Genomic DNA, 26,987 nt, shown 5'->3' with positions numbered 1-26,987 from the left:
TGAAAAAACAACAGCAGACATCTGTTTTCTATCTGAATATCTGTTAAACTGTAATTTCTCTGTATTTTCAGCTTCATTCCTCCAGTCTTCAGTGTCACATGATCTTCAGAAATCAGAATAATATGATGATTTACTGCTCAAGAAACATTTCTGATTATTATCAATGTTGAACACAGTTGTGCTGCTCAATATTTCTGTGGAAACTGTGATACATTTTATTTTTCAGGATTCACAGAAAAATAGAAATAATATTTTCTAGTATAGAAATAGAATAACATTTATTTTAAATGTATATATTTTGGGGGGTAACACTCTAGAATATTGTTCCTTCATTAATGAATAACCACACAAGTACACATGAGTATTGAGTTACTACTAGTATCTAACAATAAGCTCTGATTAATGAATTAGTAATAGTGCTTAGTCAAATCTGATTCACTATTAGCTAATCAGTTATTACTATTTTTTCAAACCTTCCCAAGAACTACTAGAGCACACTGATCTATTACTCACATCGTGTCCACACTTTCTTCATTATAATGGAATTATAAAGGTTATGATTCCAAAAAATTGAAGTTTTGTCAGATTTCACTTCCGAGTCCAGTTCCGGTTCAGTGACCGCTCGAGGGAATAAGCATCACTCAGCTTTGTGCTTGTACTTTTTTTAGCTTCATTTCTTATATTTCATGCCAACACGCTAATAGTTCAGTATATACATGAGTAAATTCAGGCGAATTTTGTGTTACTACACGTAATGTTAACTCTTCATCACTGTGTTCAGCTCCAGATCTCACCCAGAAAACCTTCACCAGAGTTTCTGTACAAAGGCTTTATTTGTTCCAGCAAATATGAATCTGTATTGCTCATACATTCATTTCATTGCTTTCCACTTGTCAGCTACTCTACATGCTCTGCTTTACAGGAAAAGAACTGAAATAAGTGAAATAAAACTGCATCATCATTGATTCTCCCGGATGCTGTGAAATTCTACAGAATTTCTCGCTTCAGTTTCTACGAAAGAATGAAAGTCGTGCATGTTTGGGTCAGCATGAGTAAATGATGACAGAGGCTTCAGTTTTGGGTGAACGGTCATCTTAAAACACTAATCTGGACTATTTTTTATCTAAATAACTACAAATAAAAGCATGTCCTTTGGAGAGCAGCTAATCCAGCTGAATCATCAAACCACATTTCCCATGAAGCTTAGAGCACAGCGACCGAACGCTGGAGGGTTTTCCCTTTAATGTTCCCAGATGAGCTCAGGAGGAAACGAGGCGTTTGATCCAGCCGCTGAGTTTGGTGATGCGCGTGTAAACCCCGTAATAGTCTGGACGCCCACAGCCTCGGCCCCAGCTCACCACACCGGCCAGAAACCAGCGTCCAGACGGCTCCTGACACACCAGCGGCCCGCCGGAGTCACCCTGACAGAGAAACACACACACACACACACACGCGTGTAATTCAGCAGCTCACACACATCATCAGGGTTACAGCGTACGATCGAGACGGTCACCTGACAGGCGTCCTTCCCTCCGCTGCGATACCCAGCGCAGATCATTCTGGGCGTGATCATGTAACCATAGGAACGCACACAGGCATCTTCACTGACCAATCGCACGTCTACTTTCTGCAGAACATCACTGACCGCTCCTAGATGAAGGAGACGGAGAGATACAGTAATACCATCACTCCTCGAAGCCGATGGAGTCACTCTTACTGAGACAGACACACAACAATCAGGACACCTCGTGATTCTGTTCCTCATAACTCAGTTTTGGTGGATTCATGTTTTGCTAATTCACCAGGGTGGAAAAGACGAGACTTGATTCGGGTTGGAGCTAAACTCTACAGGTCCCTCAAACACATCAATCACACTTTACGTTTCACGTTTACGGAATATTTAAACTAAAGAAATAATAAAAAAACTATTAAAAATGAAACAAAGATTACTATTACTAAAGTAATAATAGTAATCATTTCATTTTGCAGAACAACAGTATTTACAATACTAATGCATGGCTGTCTGATTTGTTTGCTGTTAAATGTTAAACCACAGCTTTTATTTTGGTGGGAAACTGCAGGGAGGCCTTAAACTCGGCATGAAAATTTTAACGGACATTTCGCATGTTATAGATCTCTGCATGTGTTTTATTTTTCTAATTTATTTTTTATTTTTTTGGCTCGTAATCGTTACTCAAATCTCCTAACTGGATTTCTCCAATCATTTATTGCTCTTAAACTCCGCCCCTGCACGCCGAGAGCCACGCCCACATCTCAATATTCAATCTACTCAGTGTGAGTATTTTTAAGAAAGGTGTTTTGAAGAATGCTAGTAACCAAACTTGTTGGTAGCCACTAATGTCCGGTGGAAGTCTGCCGTCACCCGTCTGGTTTCACTTCTTTTTTTGTGTTAAGCAGAAAAAATAAACTCATGTCTGTAACCACTTGAGGGTGAGTAAATGATGACAGGTTTTTCTCTTTTAAAGGTGCTGTAGGTAACTTTTGTAAAAAAATATTTTTTACATATTTATTAAACCTGTCATTATGTCCTGACAGTAGAATATGAGACAGATAATCTGTGTATAAATCAAGCTCCTCTGGCTCCTCCCAGTGTCCTATTGCCATTTGCAGAAACTCCATCGCTCCCGGTAAGAAACAACCAATCAGAGCTGCGGCCCGTAACTTTGTTTGTGTTCAAAATGTAGAAAAATGTATATAATAAGCGAGTACACCATGAATCCATTTTCCAAACCGTGTTTTTGGCTTGTCCTGAATCACTAGGGTGCACCTATAATAAGTGTTTATATTCGGACTATTTTAGATTGCTTCGGGGGTACCGCGGCGGAGTAACACAGTACCTTTGTGATTCTTCATAGACATAAACAGAGAGAAGTAGTTCCGGCTACGATGTTCTTCTGCAAGACGCAAGCAGTTCTGTTTATTAACCGCTAGAGCGTCAAAAGTTCCCTACCGCAGCTTTAAGTGAACTACACCCTTCGGTTTTAGCAACAGTCTGTATTTACATGGTACCTGGCGTGTTAGTTTAGGACGTGTCTACACTTCACCACAGCTCATCTCTTCACATCCAGATTCAGAACTATCCATTTCAAAGTGTACAAGAACAGTGGCTAAAGGGTGTCTCTGTTGAGATGCTGCAGGCGTTATTGGGATGCGATACCTCCCTCCCGCAGCGCTCCCCATCCCGTCACCCAGCACAGCACGTCTGGCTCCAGCTGGTGCGTCTGTGGTGGCAGACAGACCGGATGAGCCAGAGTCCCCGACCACACGGGCCGCACCAACCGCAGCAGAGCCACGTCATAGTCGTGCGTCTCGTCGTCATAGTAGTGATGCAGGTGGATGTGAGACACACGGATGGCTTCCTCCGTCTGACTGTTGCCATAGAGACGCAGTTTACCCAGATAGACGGTCCACACGGATGGAGAGAAGAATCTGCAGACAGACACGCGTTCAGCGGGACAGAACGACCACAGACAGACAGATGCAGATGCTCACCTGTCATCAGAGAAGCAGTGAGCTGCAGACACCACCCACTGGGCGGAGACTAATGCCCCCCCACATATGTGCCGCCCATTGATCTGCAGGCTGGCCTGCCATGGCCACTCCCCCTCCACTGCATCGGTCCCGCCCACCACACGACTGCTGAACGGCCTCAGTCCACAGTCTGCAGAGAGAACGTGATCAAAACACATACATGCACTCACTCACACACACACTAGCTCACACTCACACTCACGCACACACACACACACATACTATTTTACACTCACGCGCACACACACAAACCCACACATACATGCACGCACATTTGCACACACATGTTTGTTTTTGTGAAAAGAGGGGACATTCCATAGACAGGAAACTTTGTGCATTTTTACTTTCTCAAAAAAACTCATTCTGTATGATTTATAAGTGTTTTGAAAATGGGGACATGGGTTATGTCCTCATAAGTCACCCTCTCCATGTAATACCTGTGTCATACCCATGTCATTATACAGAGTTGTGTCCTGATATGACACAAAAACAAGAGCACACACACACACACACACACACTCACGCACACACACACACACTCACGCACACTCGCACACAATGTGATGCTCTTACTGCAGTATTTCTCATCAGATTCATCAGGACAGTCGGTGATAAAGTCACATTCTGGGTTTGGCTTCTTTAGACATGTTCCATCTCCACATACATACGTCCAGTCAGAACATGGTATACCTGAACACACACACACACACACACATGTTCACTTTGCTTACTGGGTACATTCCACAGACCTCTGTTTATTTACATATATATATATATATATATATATATATATATAGCTAGTTATAAACATATTTATACAACAGTTCGTTCTGGTTCTCAAATCTGATTGGTTGAGAAGGGTGAGATATTGTACTGGTATCACCACAGGAACGCCCCTTCCCCAATTGTATTATTCCACTTCCAGTATTTCTCACAGCGAGCGTCATAGCGGACGTCCAAATCCTCTAAAATTTTTTAAATAATACTTGTATTTTGTATCAGAGTTTTTTAGGTGACAATGTACTTGTTTGGACTTCAAATATACACGGTTTGTTAATAAAGATAAAGTCTATTTGCACATGCGTTTTGGGACTCACGAAACCGCCGAGAGCAGCAGATCTTCTGAAGTTTGCAGCTGGCTCAGATCTCTCTATAGTGGATAAACATATCATTTGTTTTGGGTATTTCTGACTGACAGTCTTTGGTCTCTTTAATCAATTTTTTGTTCCAAAGCAAATAGTTTCGACTGAAGGCAAAATCTCATCAAGTTATATTTTATGTAACTTTAATGTTGTATATTAAAACATGGCTTTTGTGATGGCTGTTGTTGTTGTTGTTTATTATTTAATAAATAATATTTTATATACATAGTAGTGTTTAGTATTGGGAAACAGTGTGTGTGTGTGTTCGTGATGGTGATTTTTGTGACATTACTCCGCCATTAGACGAACAAGTGACTTTTATATTGAAAGAGACTGAAACGGAAATTATTTTTATTTTTAATAACAGCTTGTAAGACGTGGTTAACATATGCACAGACCAGCGCTGTCATCAGAAATCACCTTTAACAGATGAAAGGATAGTACGACAAAGATATCGCTTTCCTCAGCCGACATTCAGACTCATGTTTTATTGTGAAAATGAGATTGAGCTGAAGAATGAATGAAGTAATCACACTCGCTCAGTCCATCTCTCTCACACAATATTCTACACATAGTATTTTTTATTGCACTAAAAAATTCATGCTTATGTAAATACATAAATGTGACCCTGAACCATAAAACCAGTCTTAAGTCGCTGGTGTATATTTTTAACAATAGCCACAAAAAAACCATTGTAGGGGCAAAATGATCTTTTTAAATTTTCTTTTATGCCAAAAATTATTAGGATATTGAGTAAAGATAATGTTTAAACTTTAAAGATGATTTTCTCAATATTTAGATTTTTGTTTGCTCCCTCAGATTCCAGATTTTCAAATAGTTGTATCTCAGACAAATATTGTCCTCCGAACAAACCAGACGTCAATGAAAATATATTATATTCAGTTTTCAGATGATAAATAAAGCTCAATTTCAATTTTAGGAATTGAATGTGTTGAATCATCAGGAAATGAATGTCACAATGCAAAAACTCTTTCTGAAAAAGACTTAATTTTATGTAAAATATGATTTCTCTCTTTCGATTTTGAGGTAGAATATGAATATGATAATATTTGTTTCATCCATATATGAGTGTGTGTGTGAGATAAAGATTGTACAGGTTTCATCTATATTGAGGGAAACAAATGTCAAAGAATACAGGTTTAGAAACGCACATATATTTGTTGAATGAATATCCTGATATGTGAGAGTTTCTGTGATGGTGAGGGGAGAGGAAATATCTTCAGCTCAGTACAGAAACTACAGAAGTGATTGTTTGTGTGAGGTACCGTGAGTGCAGTTGTCCTCGTCGCTGCCTTCGATGCAGTCTGGATGCTGGTCGCACACTTTATAGTGATCGACACACTGACTGTCCTCTGAGCACTGGAACTGAGCGATACACACTGCACACACACACACACACACACACACACACAAACCCCTTTAGTTATGATCGCTGGAGCTGTTTCTTGTTTCAGTTAAAAGGTTTTTCCATTCACTGCTTTTCTTTTGCATTTCACAATTTCATTGGACTGAGATCTTCATATCTCTGAGCCCACACACTCTTCTGATCATATTTGTTCACTTCCTTTTTTAGAATTCAGAAGAAAATGTCATTTTCTATTAGTCATAAGTGTTTTCAAGCATCATGCAGTGAAGACAGGGATTTACCGCAGTTTCTCTCATCCAGTCCGTTGGGGCAGTCGCTGATACCATCACACGCCGGCACACAGAGACCGTTAACATGACACAGCACCTGACCGGGACACGCTGACCAAACACACACACACACACACACAGTCATGTGATGAGAATCAAAACCATCTTGACTTTTACACATCTGAGTTTCAGAACTCCAAACTAACTCCTTCAGTTTAAAGTATAAATGATTAGTGGTGCTCACCTGTAAACCAAAGCATAACTACTGTTCTTTCTTACCTGTGGTTATATTTATATATAAATACACACTTATAACTGTATATTTTTTTAAGAAATGCTAAATCTTCAGTCTGAACCATTTCCAGCAGTAAATGTATGAATTTAGATCCATCTTTTCACACTGAGGACAACTGAGGCACTCAAACACAACTATTAAAAAAGGTTCAAACATTAACTGATGCTCCTGAAGGAAACGCCATGCATTTAGAGCCAGGGGTGAAAACTTTTTAAGTTTCAGAGTTTGTCACTAAGCATGAAAGTTGCAACCAAAATAAATGTTAAACTGTTGACAAATGAATGAGAAATTATGTCTTTTCTTAAACCTACTTAATCTGTTTTGTAACACAACAAATAATAATAGTACTTTTCGAAACTACATTATCTACTGAAAATGACGCAATCATGTAAGCAAAAGCCATTTCCACGCTGAAACGGACTGTTGTAATCATTGTGGTCGAGTTATTTTAAACATATACAGTTCTGTCACAGAGCTCACCATCTCCAGTATCACAACACGCCACATGCTGTGAAGGAGGCGTGGCTACTGTGCAATGAATCCGCCAATCACAGCAGTGGGCGTTTACTTAAGTTTCTGTGAGAGGAATCACACCTTGAAATTGAGATTACTAATATTTGGCATTTCTTGGTGCAACTATAGTGTAAACTAAAACAAGATAAAAATCAGAAACTGCATTTCATGGCCCCTGTAAACATGTACTAAGAAAGTTAAATGCAGAGGTGTACTAACGATCAGACTGGTTAAAGATGCTGTAGTGAACCTGCAGGCCCGGGCCGGTGAGAGACACCTCAGAGGTCATGGACACAGTGACAGTGTTGGACAGCAGGTGGATTCGCTCAGCATACGGCTGTAAGCCTCGGACACCACACAGCCTGTGCACAAACACACCAGTGTCACACACGGACACACACACACACACACATGGGAACACACACACAGACACACACACATGGGAACACACACACACACATGGACACTGTTACGCCTTCTTGTGTCTCCCTGTTGGCTAAACAGTGCAGATGTTAGTTGGGCCACAGGTGCATCCCATCAGTAATTAGACCACTGATGGTGTTCATATAAAAGATTTGTGTGCCTTAGTGTAAGTCTCTCTCAATTTTCTCAACTTTTTGTCCCTAATATTTCTTTCCTTTTATAGATTTTTAGAGTCAGAATATTTGCATCTTTTGTTACCTCACATGCATGTTTTTCCCTCCTAGAGGTCAGTTATTTTTTGATTGTTTAATCATAGTTTTCTTGTTTTGTAACAATAAATTGGTTTATTGTTTGAAGAATTGGTTGTTTGCCTCTTTTAAGATGCAGAATATGAGCCAGCCGTAAAATAAAATGGGAGTTTGTCTCAGAGTTTTGAGCGTTTGTTTTTTTTATTTTTGTCTCTTCAGTATTTTCCTGTGATTATTGGCTTGCACGCCGGTTTCACCTGGGCTGCGTATAAGCGCTCCATCAGGAACACTGTTTGTTGTTTTGCTGATTTTCTTTGTATTTTCTTTGGAGTTTTTGGAAGGAAATCCTGTTCTTGGCTTCTCGTGCAGCTGAACTCATTTGGACAAGGGTTATTATGAAGTTCAGCGTTTCAAGTTTCCTCGAGCCCAGCAGCACTGTGAAGACTAGTTAGGATAGTTTCAACAAGCAGGCATATCGGAGCTGTGAAGCCAATGGAAATCCTGGTGAGTTCTCTATTTTTCTCCCTGTTCTTTGTTAAATATTATAAAGAGAGCATGTTTTCCACGTGTTGGTACTATGTGCTAGTTATGCCACTTTAGAGGAGGAATTAATTGGATGTTTGTGTAGAACGGAAGAGAGAATATCTTTTGAGGGTACTGAAAAAAGGGAAAAACAGGTTCAGTTAAAAATTTTTTTAACTTGAACAGGAGTGTGAGCGTAGTGAATGTGAACGGAGGAAGTATGAGATGAGGAAGCTAGAGCTTGAACTGGAATTAAGAAAGCGGAAGATTCTAAATCTGTACAGGTTGAGTAGATGTCCTCTAATGTTGGTCAAAACCTTAAGATGGTTCCTCCATTTGGTGAGCGAGATGTAGACTAGTATTTACCCCATTTTGAAAGAGTTGCTTCTCTAAAATGGCCAGAATATATCTGGACTGTCCTTAATACCTTTATTTATATAGTGCTTTAAACAAAATACATTTCGTCAAAGCACTGAACAATATTCATTTGGAAAACAGTGTGTCAATAATGCAAAATGATAGTTAAAGGCAGTTCATCGTTGAATTCAGTGATGTCATCTCTGTTCAGTTAAATAGTGTCTGTGCATTTATTTGCAATCAAGTCAACGATATCACTGTAGATGAAGTGACCCCAACTAAGCAAGCCAGAGGCGACAGCGGCAAGGAACCGAAACTCCATCGGTGACAGAAAGGAGAAAAAAAGCTTGTGAGAAACCAGGCTCAGTTGGGGTCAGTTCTCCTCTGACCAGACGAAACCAGTAGTTCAATTCCAGGCTACAGCAAAGTCAGATTGTGCAGAAGAATCATCTGTTTCCTGTGGTCTTGTCCTGGTGCTCCTCTGAGACAAGGTCTTTACAGGGGATCTGTATCTGGGCTCTAGTTGTCCTGGTCTCCGCTGTCTTTCAGGGCAGTAGAGGTCTTTCTAGGTGCTGATCCACCATCTGGTCTGGATACGTACTGGATCCGGGTGACTGCAGTGACCCTCTGATCTGGACACAGACTGGATCTGGTGGCTACGGTGACCTCGGAACAAGAGAGAAACAGACTAATATTAGCGTAGATGCCATTCTTCTAATGATGTAGCAAGTACATCGGGTGTTATGTGAAGTGTTTCCGGTTCCAGTTTACCCAATTAATGCAGCCTAAAAATCCTTTAACGGATTTGGATATTAAAAGCATATTAGTGTGTTATGTGTAAGCCAGGTTAAAGAGATGGGTCTTTAATCTAGATTTAAACTGCAAGAGTGTGTCTGCCTCCCGAACAATGTTAGGTAGGTTATTCCAGAGTTTAGGAGCCAAATAGGAAAAGGATCTGCCGCCCGCAGTTGATTTTGATATTCTAGGTATTATCAAATTGCCTGAGTTTTGAGAACGTAGCGGACGTAGAGGAATATAATGTAAAAGGAGCTCATTCAAATACTGAGGTGCTAAACCATTCAGGGCTCTATAAGTAATAAGCAATATTTTAAAATCTATACAATGTTTGATAGGGAGCCAGTGCAGTGTGGACAGGACCGGGCTAATATGGTCATACTTCCTGGTTCTAGTAAGAACTCTTGCTGCTGCATTTTGGACTAGCTGTAGTTTGTTTACCAAGCGTGCAGAACAACCACCCAATAAAGCATTACAATAATCTAACCTTGAAGTCATAAATGCATGGATTAACATTTCTGCATTTGACATTGAGAGCATAGGCCGTAATTTAGATATATTTTTGAGATGGAAAAATGCAGTTTTACAAATGCTAGAAACGTGGCTTTCTAAGGAAAGATTGCGATCAAGTAGCACATCTAGGTTCCTAACAGATGACGAAGAATTGACAGAGCAACCATCAAGTCTTAGACAGTGTTCTAGGTTATTACAAGCAGAGTTTTTAGGTCCTATAATTAACACCTCTGTTTTTTCTGAATTTAGCAGTAAGAAATTACTCGTCAACCAATTTTTTATATCGACTATGCATTCCATTAGTTTTCAAATTGGTGTGTTTCACCGGGCTGCGAAGAAATATAGAGCTGAGTATCATCAGCATGACAGTGAAAGCTAACACCATGTTTCCTGATGATATCTCCCATGGGTAACATATAAAGCGTGAAGAGTAGCGGCCCTAGTACTGAGCCTTGAGGTACTCCATACTGCACTTGTGATCGATATGATACATCTTCATTCACTTCTACGAACTGATGGCGGTCATATAAGTACGATTTAAACCATGCTAATGCACTTCCACTGATGCCAACAAAGTGTTCAAGTCTATGCAAAAGAATGTTGTGGTCAATTGTGTCAAACGCAGCACTAAGATCCAATAAAACTAATAGAGAGATACACCCACGATCAGATGATAAGAGCAGATCATTTGTAACTCTAAGGAGAGCAGTCTCAGTACTATGATACGGTCTAAATCCTGACTGGAAATCCTCACATATACCATTTTTCTCTAAGAAGGAACATAATTGTGAGGATACCACCTTTTCTAGTATCTTGGACAGAAAAGGGAGATTCGAGATTGGTCTATAATTAACTAGTTCTTTGGGGTCAAGTTGTGGTTTTTTTATGAGAGGCCTAATAACAGCCAGTTTGAAGGTTTTGGGGACATATCCTAATGACAATGAGGAATTAATAATAGTCAGAAGAGGATCTGTGACTTTTGGAAGCACCTCTTTTAGGAGCTTAGATGGTATAGGGTCTAACATACATGTTGTTGGTTTAGATGATTTAACAAGTTTATACAATTCTTCCTCTCCTATAGTAGAGAATGAGTGGAACTGTTCCTCAAGGGGTCTATAGTGCACTGTCTGATGTGATGTTCTTCTACAGTGTGTTCTAACAGGAAGTGTTTGCTTCTCTTTCTGAAGAAGAAAGTGCTGATTTAAAAAAAAGTAAATCCGCCATTTTGAGAGTGTATGAGTTAGTCCCCCGAGGCTTATCTGCCATGATTTTCGGGAAAAACTTATGTTGAATTTGCTCAGGAAAAATAAACTGTTTATGAGATGGTGTCAGTCTCAGAAGGTAGAAACTGTGAATCAGTTGAGGGAGTTGATTCTTGTTGAAGAATTTAAAAACTGTGTTCCAAGGTCTGTATCTACTGATTTGAATGAGCAGAAGGCCCTGACCTTAGCTAATGCAGCTGTGTTGGCTGATGAATTTGTTCTGACTCACAGAGATTTTTTCCTGATAGAGCGTCAAGGGAACAGAGTAAAAAGTCTTTTCAGAATCAGTGACATGAGGCACAGTGTTAACCCTTGCGGATTGTTCAAATTCACCACCCTTTCGGTATGTTCGGGATGAAAACATCCACTCAATTAAACTGCTGTAAAAAAAAATTTTGAAGAAAAAAAAAAGTCACCATTAAATATCCAGCACGACGGCATGCAAGTGCTTAAATCCACGTACTTTGCTTTTGTTTAGTCTATTCACTTGTTAAGTTTTTTTTTTTTTTTTTGCATAAATCTGTTAATCAACTTCAGTCCTGATCAAAACTACCAAATGTTTTTTAAAAATCCAAGATTTTAACTCTTTAATTGCCAAGTTCATACATGATGTCACTGATTTGGGGGGGGGGGGGCACAAAATAAATTATTTTCAATATAAAAGTAATTGTGGATGGATTTTTTTTTTAACTTTTTATCAGTCTTGGGCATGTCAAAGATTAGTAGCAACATTGGCTTTGATGCATTTTTAGTTTTTGTGCAGCATTAGATTTTAATTTTTTCTCCCTAATTTATTGTTGGTGGCTGTTTTTGCCCCATTGACTTCCATCATAAAGCCATTTTTTGATTGCAAAGCCATGACACCATATAATCATGCATTCTTGATTGTTTGTGGTTTTCCCTTTTGGAAAGAGGTAACATTTGTTATTTTTTACAGTTGATCACTAGGTGGGACCATTAACCCTTTGGATAGGCCTGTGCAAAAAAAGCTTAGTTTCTGACTTGTATATGAAGCTTTATGGAGTATAACAGCATATTATATTGTGTGTGTGTGTGTGTGTGTGTGTGTGTGTGTGTGTGTGTGTGTGTGTGTGTGTGTGAAAAAGAGAGAGAGAGTGTGTGAGAGAGACCTTTGTGCACTTACCTTGATGTATTTCAGAAAATCAAAATGTACACCTCAGCTCTCAGAACTACATGGAGTAAACAAAAGTGTATTTATGCACCTGCTGCCTTTTAATGGTGGTGAAAGTATTCGGTTGTTAAGTGATGACGTAAGAAGCGCTGTTTCTGGGTCCAGGCCTCAACTCCCTTCACTTGGGAATATGACCTCAGCAGCCGTTAATGAACACTGTTTATTCATAATGATAATTTAAGCTAAACGCTTTCAAACTTACGATATACACTACAGTCCCAAACACAAATAATTTTTATATATTTTTTTATATTTATATTTTCATTGTCTGGCCATCTGGGACTTCGGTATAGAGTTAAAGGTTAAGATTATAACTTTTTTGCTAGTATTCTATAACATTGTGAGTTTTTGTTAGCACCTTTTGTTGTTTTCTTGTGGTAACTGATAGAACGTTTGGACACGGAAGCGCTGCTACGTGACGTCAGACTTAACAAGTGAATAGACTAAACAAAAGCAAAGTACGTGGATTTAAGCACTTGCATGCCGTCGTGCTGGATATTTAATGGTGAGAAGAGCAGCAAGCAACATGAGAAAGGGCTTGACTTGTACCAAAGTTTTAGAAATGATTATGCAGCTTGACCCCTCCAGCGAGCTGCAGCTTATTTGAAGTTGGTATTGCATTTTGGTTCATAATAGATTGTTCATAAATTTGATGCAAAGTTTTTTTTTTTTTTTACAGGATTTTAAGGTTTTAAACTGGCTTTACCATCAAGAAAAGACGAGCATTTCACATATAGGCCATCTGTACTTTTCACCATCAAAAGGCAGCAGGTGCATAAACACACTTCTTTTTTATTGTTTACTCCATGTAGTTCTGAGAGCATGAGTTGCATATTTAGATTTTTTCAGATACTGTACATCAAGGCACAAAGGTCTCTCTCACACCCTCTCTTTCTCTCTCTCTCTCTCTCTCTCTCTCTCTCACACACACACACACACACACAATAATTTATTATTATACTCCATATATTTCTATATACAAGCCAGAAACTAAGCCTTTTTTTGCACAGGCCTATCTAAAGGGTTAATGGTCCCACCTAGTGATCAACTGTAAAAAAAAAAATAACAAATGTTACCTCCTCTTCCCAAAAGGGAAAAACACCAACAATCAAGAATCTCACACACACACAAACACTATAATTTGCTGTTATACTCCATATAACTCCATATACAAGTCAGAAACTAAGCTTTTTTTTTTGCACAGGTCTATCTAAAGGGTTAATGGCCCCACCTAGTGATCAACTGTAAAAAATATTTTTTTTACCTCTTCCCAAAAGGGAAAACCACAAACAATCAAGAATACATGATTATATGGTGTCATGACTTTGCAATCAAAAAATGTCGTTATAATGGAAGTCAATGGGGCAAAAACAGCCACCAACAACAAATGAGGGAGAAAAATTTAAAATCTAATGCTGCACAAAAACTAACAATGCAGCAAAGTCAATCTTGTTACTAATCTTTGACATGCTCAAGACTGTGATAAAAGGTAAAAAAAAAAGACAACAATTTTGTGGGTTTTTTTTTCCAAATCAGTGACATCATTTATGAACTTGGTAATTAAAGAGTTAAAATCTTGGAATTTTTTTTAAACATTTGGTAGTTTTGATCAGGACTGAGGTTGATTAATAGATTTATGAAAAAAAATTATCTGATACATTTTTACAGCAGTTTAATTGAGTGGATGTTTTCATCCACATACATACCGAAAGGGTAGTGAATTTACCCACAGTGTACTGTTGAGTTTTTGAAAAATTTCAAAACAGCTCAAACACACAGAAAGTTGTGGCCAAAATAAGACTCAACTTTACCCCCTAGTGGACGAAAATGTCCCCAACAATGCATAAGGGTTAAGTATGCCCCCTGTGAATGTAGAAGATTTTTGTTACATTTACATTTATTAATTTAGCTGATGCTCTTATCCAAAGTGACTTATAATTTCTATATATATCAGAGGTTGCACGCCTCTGGAGCAACTAGGGGTTAAGTGTTTTGCTCAGGGACACATTGGTGTCTCACAGTGGATTCGAACCCGGGTATAATCAAGGTGAATCTACCCATTTATATATACTGTAAGAGTTCCATTATAATCATCTAGCCTTTGTGTAAAAAAAATGTCCCTGCCTGGCAGAAATATACAGACCCTCAGATGAGAAACATCTGAAAAACATACAAGTGGGCCTTGTTCTTTACCATAACAAGTCTAAGGGGCCCCTTCTCTCTACGGAGGAATCGAGTTGTAAGCATAAGGAAACTATATGAAATATATGGAAAACGACTCTGTATAAACAGAAAAACTGTATAAAAGGAAAAGGCACCTAACATTCGAAAGATATTCTTTGAAAAGAACTCTCAGTTTTATTCTCCTTGAAATAAAGTCTTTTCTTCTGGAAACAAACCCCAAGACTGAACGTGGTTCTTCAGATCAGCGGCAGACGACACTATATGAGTCAGAATTTTTCATCAGATAGGAAAGGTAAGGTGGTCTGCTTTTATTGTCACAAAGCTGGACATAAAATTTCTGAATCTACCACCTTAAAGAAGTCAGCTAAACCAGTTGGATTAGTTGGGCTTGGACCGCTGGAGATTAATCCTCATGAACAGAATTCTGTGGGTAAGAAGGTGATAACATGAGTAGATGTTGGGGTTAATTATACAGAGTATGCTCCATTTATCAATACTGGCATCATGTCTATGCCAGGACAAGAGGGAATATTTTCTGTGCAAATCCTGAGAGACACGGGGGCTGCTCAATTATTCTTGTTTAAAGGGAGTTCTTCCACTTTCAGGTTAGACTGGAACAGGGAAGGATGTATTGATTAGAGGGATAGAAATTACTTTATTAAAAGTTCCCTTACACAAGGTCCATCTTACCTCTGATCTTGTAAGCGTAGATGTGATTGTTGGAGTGAGATATTCTCTTCCTGTGCCAGGTGTTGCTTTTATCCTGGGGAATGATCTTGCTCAGGGAAATGTCTGGGGAACATCAAAACCTATACCATCTACCGTTGTAGTTTCCTAACCTGTGTCTGCAGATTGTGCTGATGAATGTGGCCAGAGATTGCCCCATGTGTTTCCTTCCTGTGTGGTCACCCGAGCCAAGAGAAAACAACTTAAAGCTGACCGACTGTGTGAAGGTGAAGTTTCTTTAGACCCTGACAGTGAGGTAACCATGGAGGAAACTTTACCTGTTCATTCTGAAAATGATGTGGGCGAGAGTGGTCTTTGATCAGATGAAGTTGGTGGTGGGAGAGCTGAAGGTTAACCACTTGGTATGACTTTAACATACAACATTACTTCGGACTCATCTGACAATTTTTCTGAGAAGTTTGTCTCTCAGCAGAAAGGTGTATCAGATGATCTTTTGCCCTCTGTTTTTAATGTCCTCAGGTAGAATTTTATTCAAGAGCAGTTAGCTAATGTAACACTCTAACCTTTGTTTTCAATGATCCATATTGAAGGAGATATTGCTACCATCCTGCTATTTTCTAATAGAAGTGTTGTTGCTTAGACAGTGGGTCAGCGAACATGAACCAGTCGCTAAAGCTTATGTTCAAGTGGTAGTAGCTCTTAAATTTAGACAGTCTGTGATCAGGTTAGCTCATGATGGACGGGCTAGACATATGGGGGTGAGGAAAGCATATGATCCATTGCAAAGTAAAATCTTTTGGCCTGGATTAAAAAGAGATGTGGCCAAGTTTATTCAAACTTGTCATGTGTGCCAACTTACTGGTAAACAAAACCAGAAAATCCCTGTGGCTCCCCTCCAACCTATTCCAGCAATGTCAAAATCATTTGAGTATTTGCTTGTTGATTGTGTAGGTCCTTTACCTCAATCAAGGACTGGTCAAAATCTATCATCAAAGCTTTAACTGACTTTGTTAACATTTGCCATTCCTATAATTATCCAGTCGGACCCGGGCTCTAATTTGATGAGCCGTCAGTTCACTAAAGCTTTTCCGACAATTGAAAATCAATCATAACATTTCTAGTGCATATCACCCTCAGAGTCAAGGGGCCCTTAAGATTTCATCAGACCCTGAAGTCATTGCTGCAGTCATATTGTGTGGAACTTGGGTCTGATTGAGAGAACAGGCTGCCTTGGTTGCTTATGGGTGTTAGAGAGGTTACTCAGGAGAGAATTGGATTTAGTCCAAATGAATTAGTATTTGGACATGAAGTTCGTGGTCCCACTGCGGTTCTTGCTGATAACTGGATCCCCACTGAACCCTCCAAAAATGTTCTGGATTAATGTCAGTGGTTTTCGATATCGACTGAATGAGGCTCGAGCAATTGCCCAGAGAAAACTGGGGGAAGTCATAGAGTAAGATGGAGAGGTTGTTTAATAAAAAAGCAGTATCTCGGAATTTTGTGGTTAGAGACCAAGTATTAGCTGTTGCCTCTAGTAAATAAAACCCTTTTAAGGCTGTTTTGCAAGTTCTTATTCCCTCCTTAAATGCCTCCCTGGACAGAATTGTCTGCTGAAAACCCCAGAACGACATGAGGTAGTACAGGTTTGCCATATAAATCTGTTAAAGCCTGATTTTCCTCTTACATCTTCTGTTGGGTTTGTAACTACTGTGTCAGATGATTCTTCACATTTGAGTGGGAAGGGGATTTCCTCTTCAAAGAGTTTTTCCTTGGATTGCTTTGGGGATGACAAAGTTAATCTTCCTTCTCATGGTGTTATTGAGGGATGATTGAATAATTCTGAGATGTTTGAAAAGTTGGACCATCATTTACCCCATCTCTCTCTGTCTGAGAAAAGTGTAATTCTTAAGTTAGTGCATTCTTTTCCTAACTTGTTCTCTAATGTGCCTAGTTGCACTACAGTTATTGAACATGATGTTGATGTGGATACCGCTTTACCAATTAAGTAGCATGCTTATAGAGTAAATCCTATGAAGCGTGAACTGTTGAAAAGGGAGGTTGTTTACTTATTAGATAACAACTTGGCTGAGCCCAGTTTTAGTGCTTGGAGTTCAGCTTGTCTTCTTGTAAATAAGCCAGATGGATCCTACAGATTCTGTACAGACTATCGTGAGCTAAATTCACCAAACCCAACTTTTTTCCATTACCCCGCATAGAGGTTTGTGTGGATAGAGTGGGGTCTACAAAGTTTGTGAGCAAATTTGACCTTTTAAAATGGTACTGGAAGGTTCCACTGACTGCTAGGGCAAGGAAACTTTCTTCCTTTGTGACCCCTGATGATTTCCTCCAATACCGTGTGCCATTCAGGGTTCGAAATGCTCCAGCCACCTTCCAGCTCCTTGTTAATAAGGTGTTGTCTGGATTGTTTGGTTGTGAGGCTTATTTTGATGATGTGGTCTTGTTTAGTTCATCTTGGGCAGATCACCTAGTCAAAATAAGAGCTATTTTGTCGTTTGACAGAGGCTTCTTTAAGATTAAATCTGGCAAAATGTGAATCTGGAAAAGCTATGGTCAACTGCTTGGGTAAAATAGTGGGAAATGGACAGGTTCGTCCAATTGAAGCAAACATAGAGTCTATCTGTGCTTTTCCAGTACCTACAAACCATTGGGAATTGCGTAGGTTTCTGGGAATGGCTGGGGATTATTGTGGTTTTGCCCAAATTTTGCATCTATTGTGGCACCCTTGATCGATCTGATTAGTACCAAAGTACCTTTTGAGTGTACCACTGTTTCTCAACAGGCATTTGATGGAGCCAAAGCCTTGTTGGCTAGTACTCCCATGCTTGTTGCACCAGATTTTTCTCAGCCTTTAGCTGTGGATGCCAGCGATAGTGGAGCATCTCTAGTCTCGAGAATGAGAATGTATATTTTTCCCCATTTTTTCAGTTGTTTTCTTTCTGTCTTGTTTCCTAGGGCCAGGGAAGCCAGAATTAAGTGAAGTGAGGAATGTCTGGTCTGATTTTTTTTTCCTCATTTGCATTCCTTAGAGCAATACTTTTGCGGGGAAGTTTGTTACGCCTTCCAGTTTCTCCTGTTGGCTCGGCTAAACATTGCAGATGTTAGTTGGGCCACAGGTGCATTCCATCAGATGGTGTTCATATAAAAGATTGGTGCACATTAGCCTAAGTCTCTTTCAATGTTTCTCTCTCTCTTTTTGTCCCTAATATTTATTTTCTTTTTGTTTGAAGAATTGTTTGTTTGCCTTTTTATGTTGCGGTATATGAGCCAGCCGTAACAACACACACACACACACACACACACACACATGGACACACACACACACCGTACTGATGAGCTCTGATGGACTGACCTGCGGCTCTGGATGCTCCATCTGCCCTGTGTGCACATCTGACTGTAACTGGCACGGTTCAGCTCGTATCCTTCAAAGAACAGAGTCAGGCCGAACTCCACCGACGGCACCTGAACACACAGATACACAGTCGCGGATGTGAAACACTGTGCCGATTCCCTCATGGCCTCATCATATACAGTTACAGATCATGCATATTAAAAACAACTGGAAAAGCATCATATACTCTGCAAAATAGTGCACGAGTCAAATTAACTTAATGTGCTTTCGTGTGCTTTTGGAAGCTTGAAGCTGCAGTCTACATTCACTGCATTGTAAATTATTTTTCAAAGTTTTGCATATGTTATATAGGTATGGTTTCCAAAAAAAAAAAAAAAATACTTGAATCTTTCTACTTCAAAATGTTATATTTAATTCAAAGTTACTTGCTGCTTCTTTGTAATAATTTGTGAAATGTAATTTTTGATTGAAAATAATTTTATAACCAATTGGTGTTGCTAGTGAAAAACTGTTTGAGCTACAGGAAAGCTACACTTCAGCTCTTTAAGAAAATGAATAGTGCCAATTCTGATTTCGACTTTAAAGACTGCAAGTACAGTTAAAGGGATAAAAATGAAAATGAAAATAACCCATGATTTATTATTGGTTGTTCCAAAATATATAATGGCAATAAATGGGGATCTAGAATTTGAAGCAGATAAAAGTGCTCCACAAGGCTCCAGAGGGTTAATAAAGACATTCTGAAGCATAGCAGACTTTATTAAACCCTAGTGCCGTGTGGAGCACTTTTTTATGATGGATGGATTCAGTTTTTTGGGCTTTCAAAATCTCAACACCTATTCAATGCCATTATAAAGCTTGGAAGAGCCAGGACATTTTTTATTTAACTCAGATTGTATTCGTCTGAACGAAGAAAGTCATATACAGTACAGCTAGAATGACTTGAGGGTGAGTGCATTTTCATTTTTGGGTGAATGATCCGGATGATTAAATGCACTGAATTGTCTGATGAGAGTCTTACAGTGAAGATCCAGGTGCAGTTGGTGTTGGGAGGGTAATAACTGGGGTAGAAGGGTGTCTGTAACATGCCCTGGATGCCATCTGTCGTCTCTAACACAACACTGTAGGAACAATCTGATACACAAAAACATGATCGCTTAACAAAACCTCCAACAAAATAGTTACAGTGATTTAATGAAATATCTATTCAAGCTGCATCAATTCCACGTTATAAGAAACAAATCTGTAGAGTTGTGGAAACTGGACATTTCCTTTAACCCTAAAACACAACAAAATGCAATGCAATATACAGATAAAAAACCTGCAAAAACTATGGAGTATTACGGAAAATATAAATATAAAAATACAAATAACAAATAAAATTATTAAAATATAAATACAAAATTAAACAATAATAAAAATGCAGAAATATTTCATTGATTAGTGATGGATTACCCTGGTCCGGCCAGGCTCGTGCGCTCAGTGAAAACGGATCGTTGTAACTGTACAGACCCTGTTTCCACACCACCGTCATCCAGTCAGCAGACGACAGCAGCTGCACCGTCTGTTCATATCGACTGCAGCCGTACAGACTGAGAGAGAGACAGTCACAGGATCAGAATCTGTGCGTCTGACACTCAGGATCAGAACCAGAGATGAGTACGAGTCTCACGAGGTGATGAGGCGAGAGTCTGACGGCGTGACAGAGTCGTAGATGATCAGACGATCGCGACACTCGCTCAGGAGCCACTCCACCCTGAGCTCCAGCCGGGAGCCCACCGGGGCCCTCAGGTGCCACAGACACGACGAGCGCTGCATGTTCGGCCCCTCCAGAACCACCGGCTCCGCCGAGTCCAGAGACGTGTAGTGATAGCAGTCTGTGAGGAGACATCAGGAGAAATAACCCTCCGGACAGACGAGTGTCCAGATGTTCAGGTGGACAGTCAAAATATTACCACTGATAAAGATCAGCACGATTAGTTAGGGTCACCTCACAATAATCCACAATAATCCACAGCACTCCAGTCAATCAAGTGCATCTGCTGTTGTCTCTCACAGATTAGTTTAGATCTGTTTAAACGCTGCTTGATCTGTGCAGATTTCTCTCCTGATTCAGACCAGAACACTTTTTCACTGGAGGAAGTGTTATTATGATTATAGACTCTATGTGTTTGAGTTAAAATCATCTTAATGCTGGATGTGTTTCAGGTTTTGTCTTCTCCAGATGTTCACTGATGGACTGGAGTGCTGTGGATTATTGGGATGTTTTTATCAGACTCTCATTCTGACGGCACCCATTCACTGCAGAGCATCCACTGATGAGACACTGATGCAGAGCTACATTTCTACAAATATTTTCCTATGAACATACATTTACTGGATATATTAAGCCAAATTTCTTAAAGTTTGTTATCTTTCTTTGCAGTAAATGACACCTGGTGTGTATTTTGTGATCTAATAAATTATTTTCAAGTTGATTTAATACTGTTTTATGCCTCTTTATTGTTTTATAACTGATATAAATATGTGATCAAAATGCATGAAAATGAATTAAAATAAAAAAAAGAATTATTAAAAAAATCACACAGCAAAATTAGAAAAAGAAAAAGAGAATCAAAATCATACCAAATGTAGCTTTAAAAAGTTCTATAACTTTGGGGTTGGTTTCTGGAAAGTGAAAAACACAAATCAACACAAAGCAGTGAAAACAAGTGAACAAAAGCAGGACAGAAGTCATCAAGCGTGTGTTTGACGGTGTTACCGGTGAAGCTGAGCGAGGGCAGCAGCAGATGGAAACCCTCGTATCTGCTGATCAGCTGAGCGTCGCTGAAGCGCTGCAGTTCTCTGAACACACTCTGGTTCAGACGCTGGACGCTCACCGTCTCCACACGGCTGCTAGGAACCGACAGACGCAGCCAGAGATGAGCCACCACACTGCCGTTCCTACAGGAACACCAGAGGAACAGGTGAAGATGCTGCAGATCTCCGCTCATGACACACAGACGCTCGGAGAGCAGAAACCCTCACCCGAACGCAAACACTGCGCTGGAGTTGAAGTATCTGGACAGATCCGTGGACTTCAGCAGCTTCTCCACCTGTCAGACAGAGATCCAGTCATGAACCACGTTCTGTGTGCATCTGTGCATTCAAACTCAGAGTTAACTGTATGGGTGACTAAACCGTGCTGTTCTCCAGCTGTGTGCTGCAGGTTTGATCAGAGGACGACAGACTCACCATGTTCTGCACAGACGCAGCCGCCGCTCTGAACTCTGAGCTCTCGTGACTCGACAGACTCACAGAGAAGTTCTTATTCAGGATGGAAACACTGGCTGTGTACTGCTGGACCAGCCGCGGCTCCAGAACCCACACCCTGTACTCTACACACACACACACACACACACACCACACACACACAAACCACACGCACGCACACACCACACGCACGCACACACCACACGCACACACACACACACACACACATCACACACACACACACACACACACCACACACACACACACACACACACCACACACACACACACCACACGCACGCACACACCACACGCACGCACACACCACACGCACACACACACACACACACACACACACACACACCACACACACACACCACACACACACACACACACACACACACACACACACACACACACCACACACACACACACACACACACACACACACACACACACACACACCACACCACACACACACACACACACCACACACACACACACACACACACACACACACAAACACACACACCACACACACAAACACACACACACACACACACCACACCACACAAACACACACACAGTGTGGATTCAGAGTTACAGTTTTTTTCAATCGCTAGCAAGCGCTTAACCATACTTCAGATACTTTTTCTAAACTCTTAACACAGACTCACACCTACAAAACACAATTGGCCAAATGGATAATTTTCTTCTCAAAAACACATTTTGTTAAATATATACTAAATCTTCATTTCAAAATAGAACACATCTTTCTCTGCACACACCAACTTTACCATAACACTGGAAATCTGACTCAAAATTAAATTATCCTGTCAAAGAATAACACTTGTTTTCACCTCAAAAGATACATGCAGTCAAAGTACACCAGGTTTCAAAATACTGGCTATTGTTGACATTACAAAAACTGCATAGGCTTTTTAGTCTCAGTTTTACAGGTATATGCATGCAAAACATGCAATTCACTGTTTTACACTAAATTTCTTGGTTAGGAACTGTATGTCCAAATGCACAGTAATGTTCACATTCAAAAGCATTCCAGTAAAAAGCTATTTTTTTCCTTTACTGTTTACTGCAGGAGGTACAGTAGAAACACGGTATGATAGAACAGAACAGGTTTGACAGTATTGCTTACAGTGAACAAAATATCCATGAAACACATAAGAGCATTCTGAACAAAAAAACAACAACAGCAAAAAGCCCAGATAAAAAGGGGGGGGGGGTTTGTAAATAAAAACAATCTCTCACTGCTCCTGCTCCTCTCACTGCTCCTACATCTCTCACTGCTCCTGCTCCTCTCACTGCTCCTACATCTCTCACTGCTCCTGCTCCTCTCACTGCTCCTGCTCCTCTCACTGCTCCTGCTCCTCTCACTGCTCATGCTCCTGTCACTGCATCTCTCACTGCTCATCCTCCTGTCACTGCATCTCTCACTGCTCATGCTCCTCTCACTGCTCCTCTCACTGCTCCTTCTCCTCTCACTGCTCATGCTCCTCTCACTGCTCCTGCTCCTCTCACTGCTCATGCTCCTCTCACTGCTCCTCTCACTGCATCTCTCACTGCTCCTGCTCCTCTCACTGCTCCTACATCTCTCACTGCTCCTGCATCTCTCACTGCTCATCCTCCTGTCACTGCATCTCTCACTGCTCATGCTCCTCTCACTGCTCATGCTCCTCTCACTGCTCCTCTCACTGCTCCTTCTCCTCTCACTGCTCATGCTCCTCTCACTGCTCCTGCTCCTCTCACTGCTCCTCTCACTGCATCTCTCACTGCTCCTGCTCCTCTCACTGCTCATGCTCCTCTCACTGCTCCTCTCACTGCTCCTGCTCCTCTCACTGCTCCTCTCACTGCTCCTCTCACTGCTCCTGCTCCTGCTCCTCTCACTGCTCATGCTCCTGTCACTGCATCTCTCACTGCTCATCCTCCTGTCACTGCATCTCTCACTGCTCATGCTCCTCTCACTGCTCCTCTCACTGCTCCTTCTCCTCTCACTGCTCATGCTCCTCTCACTGCTCCTGCTCCTCTCACTGCTCATGCTCCTCTCACTGCTCCTCTCACTGCATCTCTCACTGCTCCTGCTCCTCTCACTGCTCCTACATCTCTCACTGCTCCTGCTCCTCTCACTGCTCATGCTCCTGTCACTGCATCTCTCACTGCTCATCCTCCTGTCACTGCATCTCTCACTGCTCATGCTCCTCTCACTGCTCATGCTCCTCTCACTGCTCCTCTCACTGCTCCTTCTCCTCTCACTGCTCATGCTCCTCTCACTGCTCCTGCTCCTCTCACTGCTCCTCTCACTGCATCTCTCACTGCTCCTGCTCCTCTCACTGCTCATGCTCCTCTCACTGCTCCTCTCACTGCTCCTGCTCCTCTCACTGCTCCTCTCACTGCTCCTCTCACTGCTCCTCTCACTGCTCCTGCTCCTCTCACTGCTCCTTCTCGTCTCACTGCTCATGCTCCTCTCACTGCTCCTCTCACTGCTCATGCTCCTCTCACTGCTCCTCTCACTGCTCATGCTCCTCTCACTGCTCCTCTCACTGCTCCTGCTCCTCTCACTGCATCTCTCACTGCTCCTGCTCCTCTCACTGCATCTCTCACTGCTCCTACATCTCTCACTGCTCCTGCTCCTCTCACTGCTCCTCTCACTTCTCCTGCTCCTCTCACTGCATCTATCACTGCTCCTGCTCCTCTCACTGCTCCTCTCACTGCTCCTGCTCCTCTCACTGCTCCTCTCACTGCTCCTCTCACTGCTCCTGCTCCTCTCACTGCTCATGCTCCTCTCACTGCTCCTCTCACTGCTCCTCTCACTGCTCATGCTCCTCTCACTGCTCCTCTCACTGCTCCTCTCACTGCTCATGCTCCTCTCACTGCTCCTCTCACTGCTCCTCTCACTGCATCTCTCTCTGCTCCTGCTCCTCTCACTGCTCCTCTCACTGCTCCTCTCACTGCTCCTGCTCCTCTCACTGCTCATGCTCCTCTCACTGCTCCTCTCACTGCTCCTGCTCCTCTCACTGCTCCTCTCACTGCTCCTGCTCCTCTCACTGCATCTCTCTCTGCTCCTGCTCCTCTCACTGCTCCTCTCACTGCTCCTGCTCCTCTCACTGCTCATGCTCCTCTCACTGCTCCTCTCACTGCTCATGCTCCTCTCACTGCTCCTCTCACTGCTCCTCTCACTGCTCCTGCTCCTGCTCCTCTCACTGCTCCTCTCACTGCATCTCTCTCTGCTCCTGCTCCTCTCACTGCTCCTCTCACTGCTCCTGCTCCTCTCACTGCTCCTGCTCCTCTCACTGCATCTCTCACTGCTCCTGCTCCTCTCACTGCATCTCTCATTGCTCCTCTCACTGCATCTCTCACTGCTCCTGCTCCTCTCACTGCTCCTGCTCTTCTCCCTGGGCCCCTTGCTCTTACTCTTCCTCGACCATACATTACAGTGTTTGTCTTTTTCTGTTTCTGTTTCCAAAAACATCACTCTTCAAAGTCCTCCTTTTATTGTATAAGTGTCAATGTAATAGAAAAAAATAACCCCTGCCATTGAGTCTAAGCCAGATTGGAATCAGTTGTGGTTGGCCCAATTTACACAACATAAATCAGCTAAGATATATTGTTTTTGAACTGATATCATTGCAGAAGCATAGATTTTTATACTGTATCTAAGGTTTGGAACATTGTTTTTGCTATTGTGGGATGTCATGTGTTAACATTTGTAAATAATTTTGTTGGGAGGTATAGCTTGTCTGTTCAGAAAATGTAAGCATTGTGGAAATGTGTTCAATGACTCCATATTGTGTGAAAACGACATGAAATGTGTGAATGGTATGGCCACAATAGATAGATGCTGTGCTAATTGTGTTTAGAGTTTTGAAAAAGTGACAACTGCTTGGACAAATGCTTGTTAGCGACTGAAAAAAACTGTAATCACTGTTATTCCATCACTTCAGTTAGAAACATGTGCACTAATTTATTCTGAATTACACATTTACAAAGAGTTTTTTTTATTTAGTATTTTATAGTAATGACATGTGTGTGTGTGTGTGTGTGTGTGCGTGTGTGTATACAGTGTGCACACACACAAAACTAATGCATTGTTATCCTGAACTAAACTCCTCTGTTAATATGTTTGACTTTAACAGTAAACTGATTGTGTTTCATCTGTAATCCACTACTAACTAGTTTTAGTTTCGCTGTATTGACACTTGCTGAACGCGTGGGTGACTCTTTCCTCACCTAGAAAGAACCAGATAAGACATGAAGATCCTGCCAAGATGAGGATGATGATGGTGAAGATGAGGACAATCGGCCATTTCGGGAAGCTCCTCCTCCTTTTTTGGTTCTGATCCGGATCCGCGCGAGGAATCTGTGGATAAACAGATTAACACAGGAATACTGAGAGAACCCGTTCAGAGCTCTCTCTCTCTCTCTCTCAGGTAATGTTTGATTAATCTCTCTCTCTCTCTCTCTCTCTCTCTCTATCTCTCTCTCACAGTGTCTCTGGCGCGCTCTCGATCCGGATCCGATCTGACTCCGTTCCCGAGCTCCATCACGAACCGGACCGTTATCTCGCGCTCATCCTCGGTTCCGTGTCAGACTCTCGGTCCCGATTCTGGAGGTTGTTCTCAGCAGGACTCACACAAGCTCGGCTCTTCACATGTTCTGAGGGACTCGCAGTGTTTGTCGGTCCAAGGGTCGCAGAGGATCAATAATGGGCTGCTCTGAGGTCAGCCACAGCTTTCATTTAAATAAGAGATTGTGTGAGAGCATATGAATAACGGGTCTCTTAGCAACAGGCAACGCCCAGCAACCCGCGCTCACCTGCGCGACGCCCGTGACGTCACTGTGTGGGGTCTCACCTGTGCGCGCGTGATGCTCGTCGACTCGCGAGCAGCTTACGGCCTTACCTTTTGAGTTGTTTCTTGGACAGAAGTATATTCTTGGAGCAATCATGTGCTCGAGTGATACTTCAGTTCACGCATTTTAATTACCCATATTAAACCTGTGAAAAAATAC

The 26,987-nt window shown here is 41.4% G+C and overlaps 1 protein-coding gene across 1 annotated transcript; it reads right to left on the bottom strand.

Moving 5' to 3' along the window:
* Nucleotides 1-817: 817 nt before the first annotated feature.
* On the bottom strand, nucleotides 818-26,703 carry tmprss6 (transmembrane serine protease 6). Its single transcript, XM_026260775.1, has 18 exons — nucleotides 26,465-26,703; nucleotides 26,208-26,337; nucleotides 21,946-22,088; nucleotides 21,739-21,806; nucleotides 21,473-21,654; nucleotides 21,337-21,378; nucleotides 20,384-20,588; nucleotides 20,167-20,303; nucleotides 19,733-19,845; nucleotides 18,712-18,821; nucleotides 7,378-7,520; nucleotides 6,363-6,461; nucleotides 5,981-6,094; nucleotides 4,126-4,242; nucleotides 3,514-3,682; nucleotides 3,179-3,450; nucleotides 1,514-1,650; nucleotides 818-1,421 (listed from the first exon to the last, which is right to left on the bottom strand). The coding sequence occupies exons 1-18, from the start codon at nucleotides 26,519-26,521 to the stop codon at nucleotides 1,260-1,262; spliced, it is 2,400 nt and encodes a 799-aa protein (XP_026116560.1). The 5' UTR covers nucleotides 26,522-26,703; the 3' UTR covers nucleotides 818-1,259.
* Nucleotides 26,704-26,987: the final 284 nt, after the last annotated feature.

The sequence above is a fragment of the Carassius auratus genome, unplaced genomic scaffold (assembly GCF_003368295.1).
Source record: "Carassius auratus strain Wakin unplaced genomic scaffold, ASM336829v1 scaf_tig00215630, whole genome shotgun sequence".
Lineage (NCBI taxonomy): Eukaryota > Metazoa > Chordata > Actinopteri > Cypriniformes > Cyprinidae > Carassius > Carassius auratus.
The sequence above is the reverse complement of the archived record's forward strand: the minus strand, read 5'-3'. Positions and strand labels throughout refer to the sequence as shown.

Bases quoted from the DNA above. Each gene is read 5' to 3' on its own strand.
- tmprss6 (XM_026260775.1), bottom strand. From the start codon at position 26,521: ATGGAGCTCGGGAACGGAGTCAGATCGGATCCGGATCGAGAGCGCGCC. The intron at 7,521-18,711 runs GTCAGTCCATCA...GTTTGTGCACAG, and splicing joins TGGAGCATCCAGAGCCGCAG to GCTGTGTGGTGTCCGAGGCT. The intron at 3,683-4,125 runs GTAAGAGCATCA...TTCTCTCTGCAG, and splicing joins ATCTGATGAGAAATACTGCA to ACTGTGGACTGAGGCCGTTC.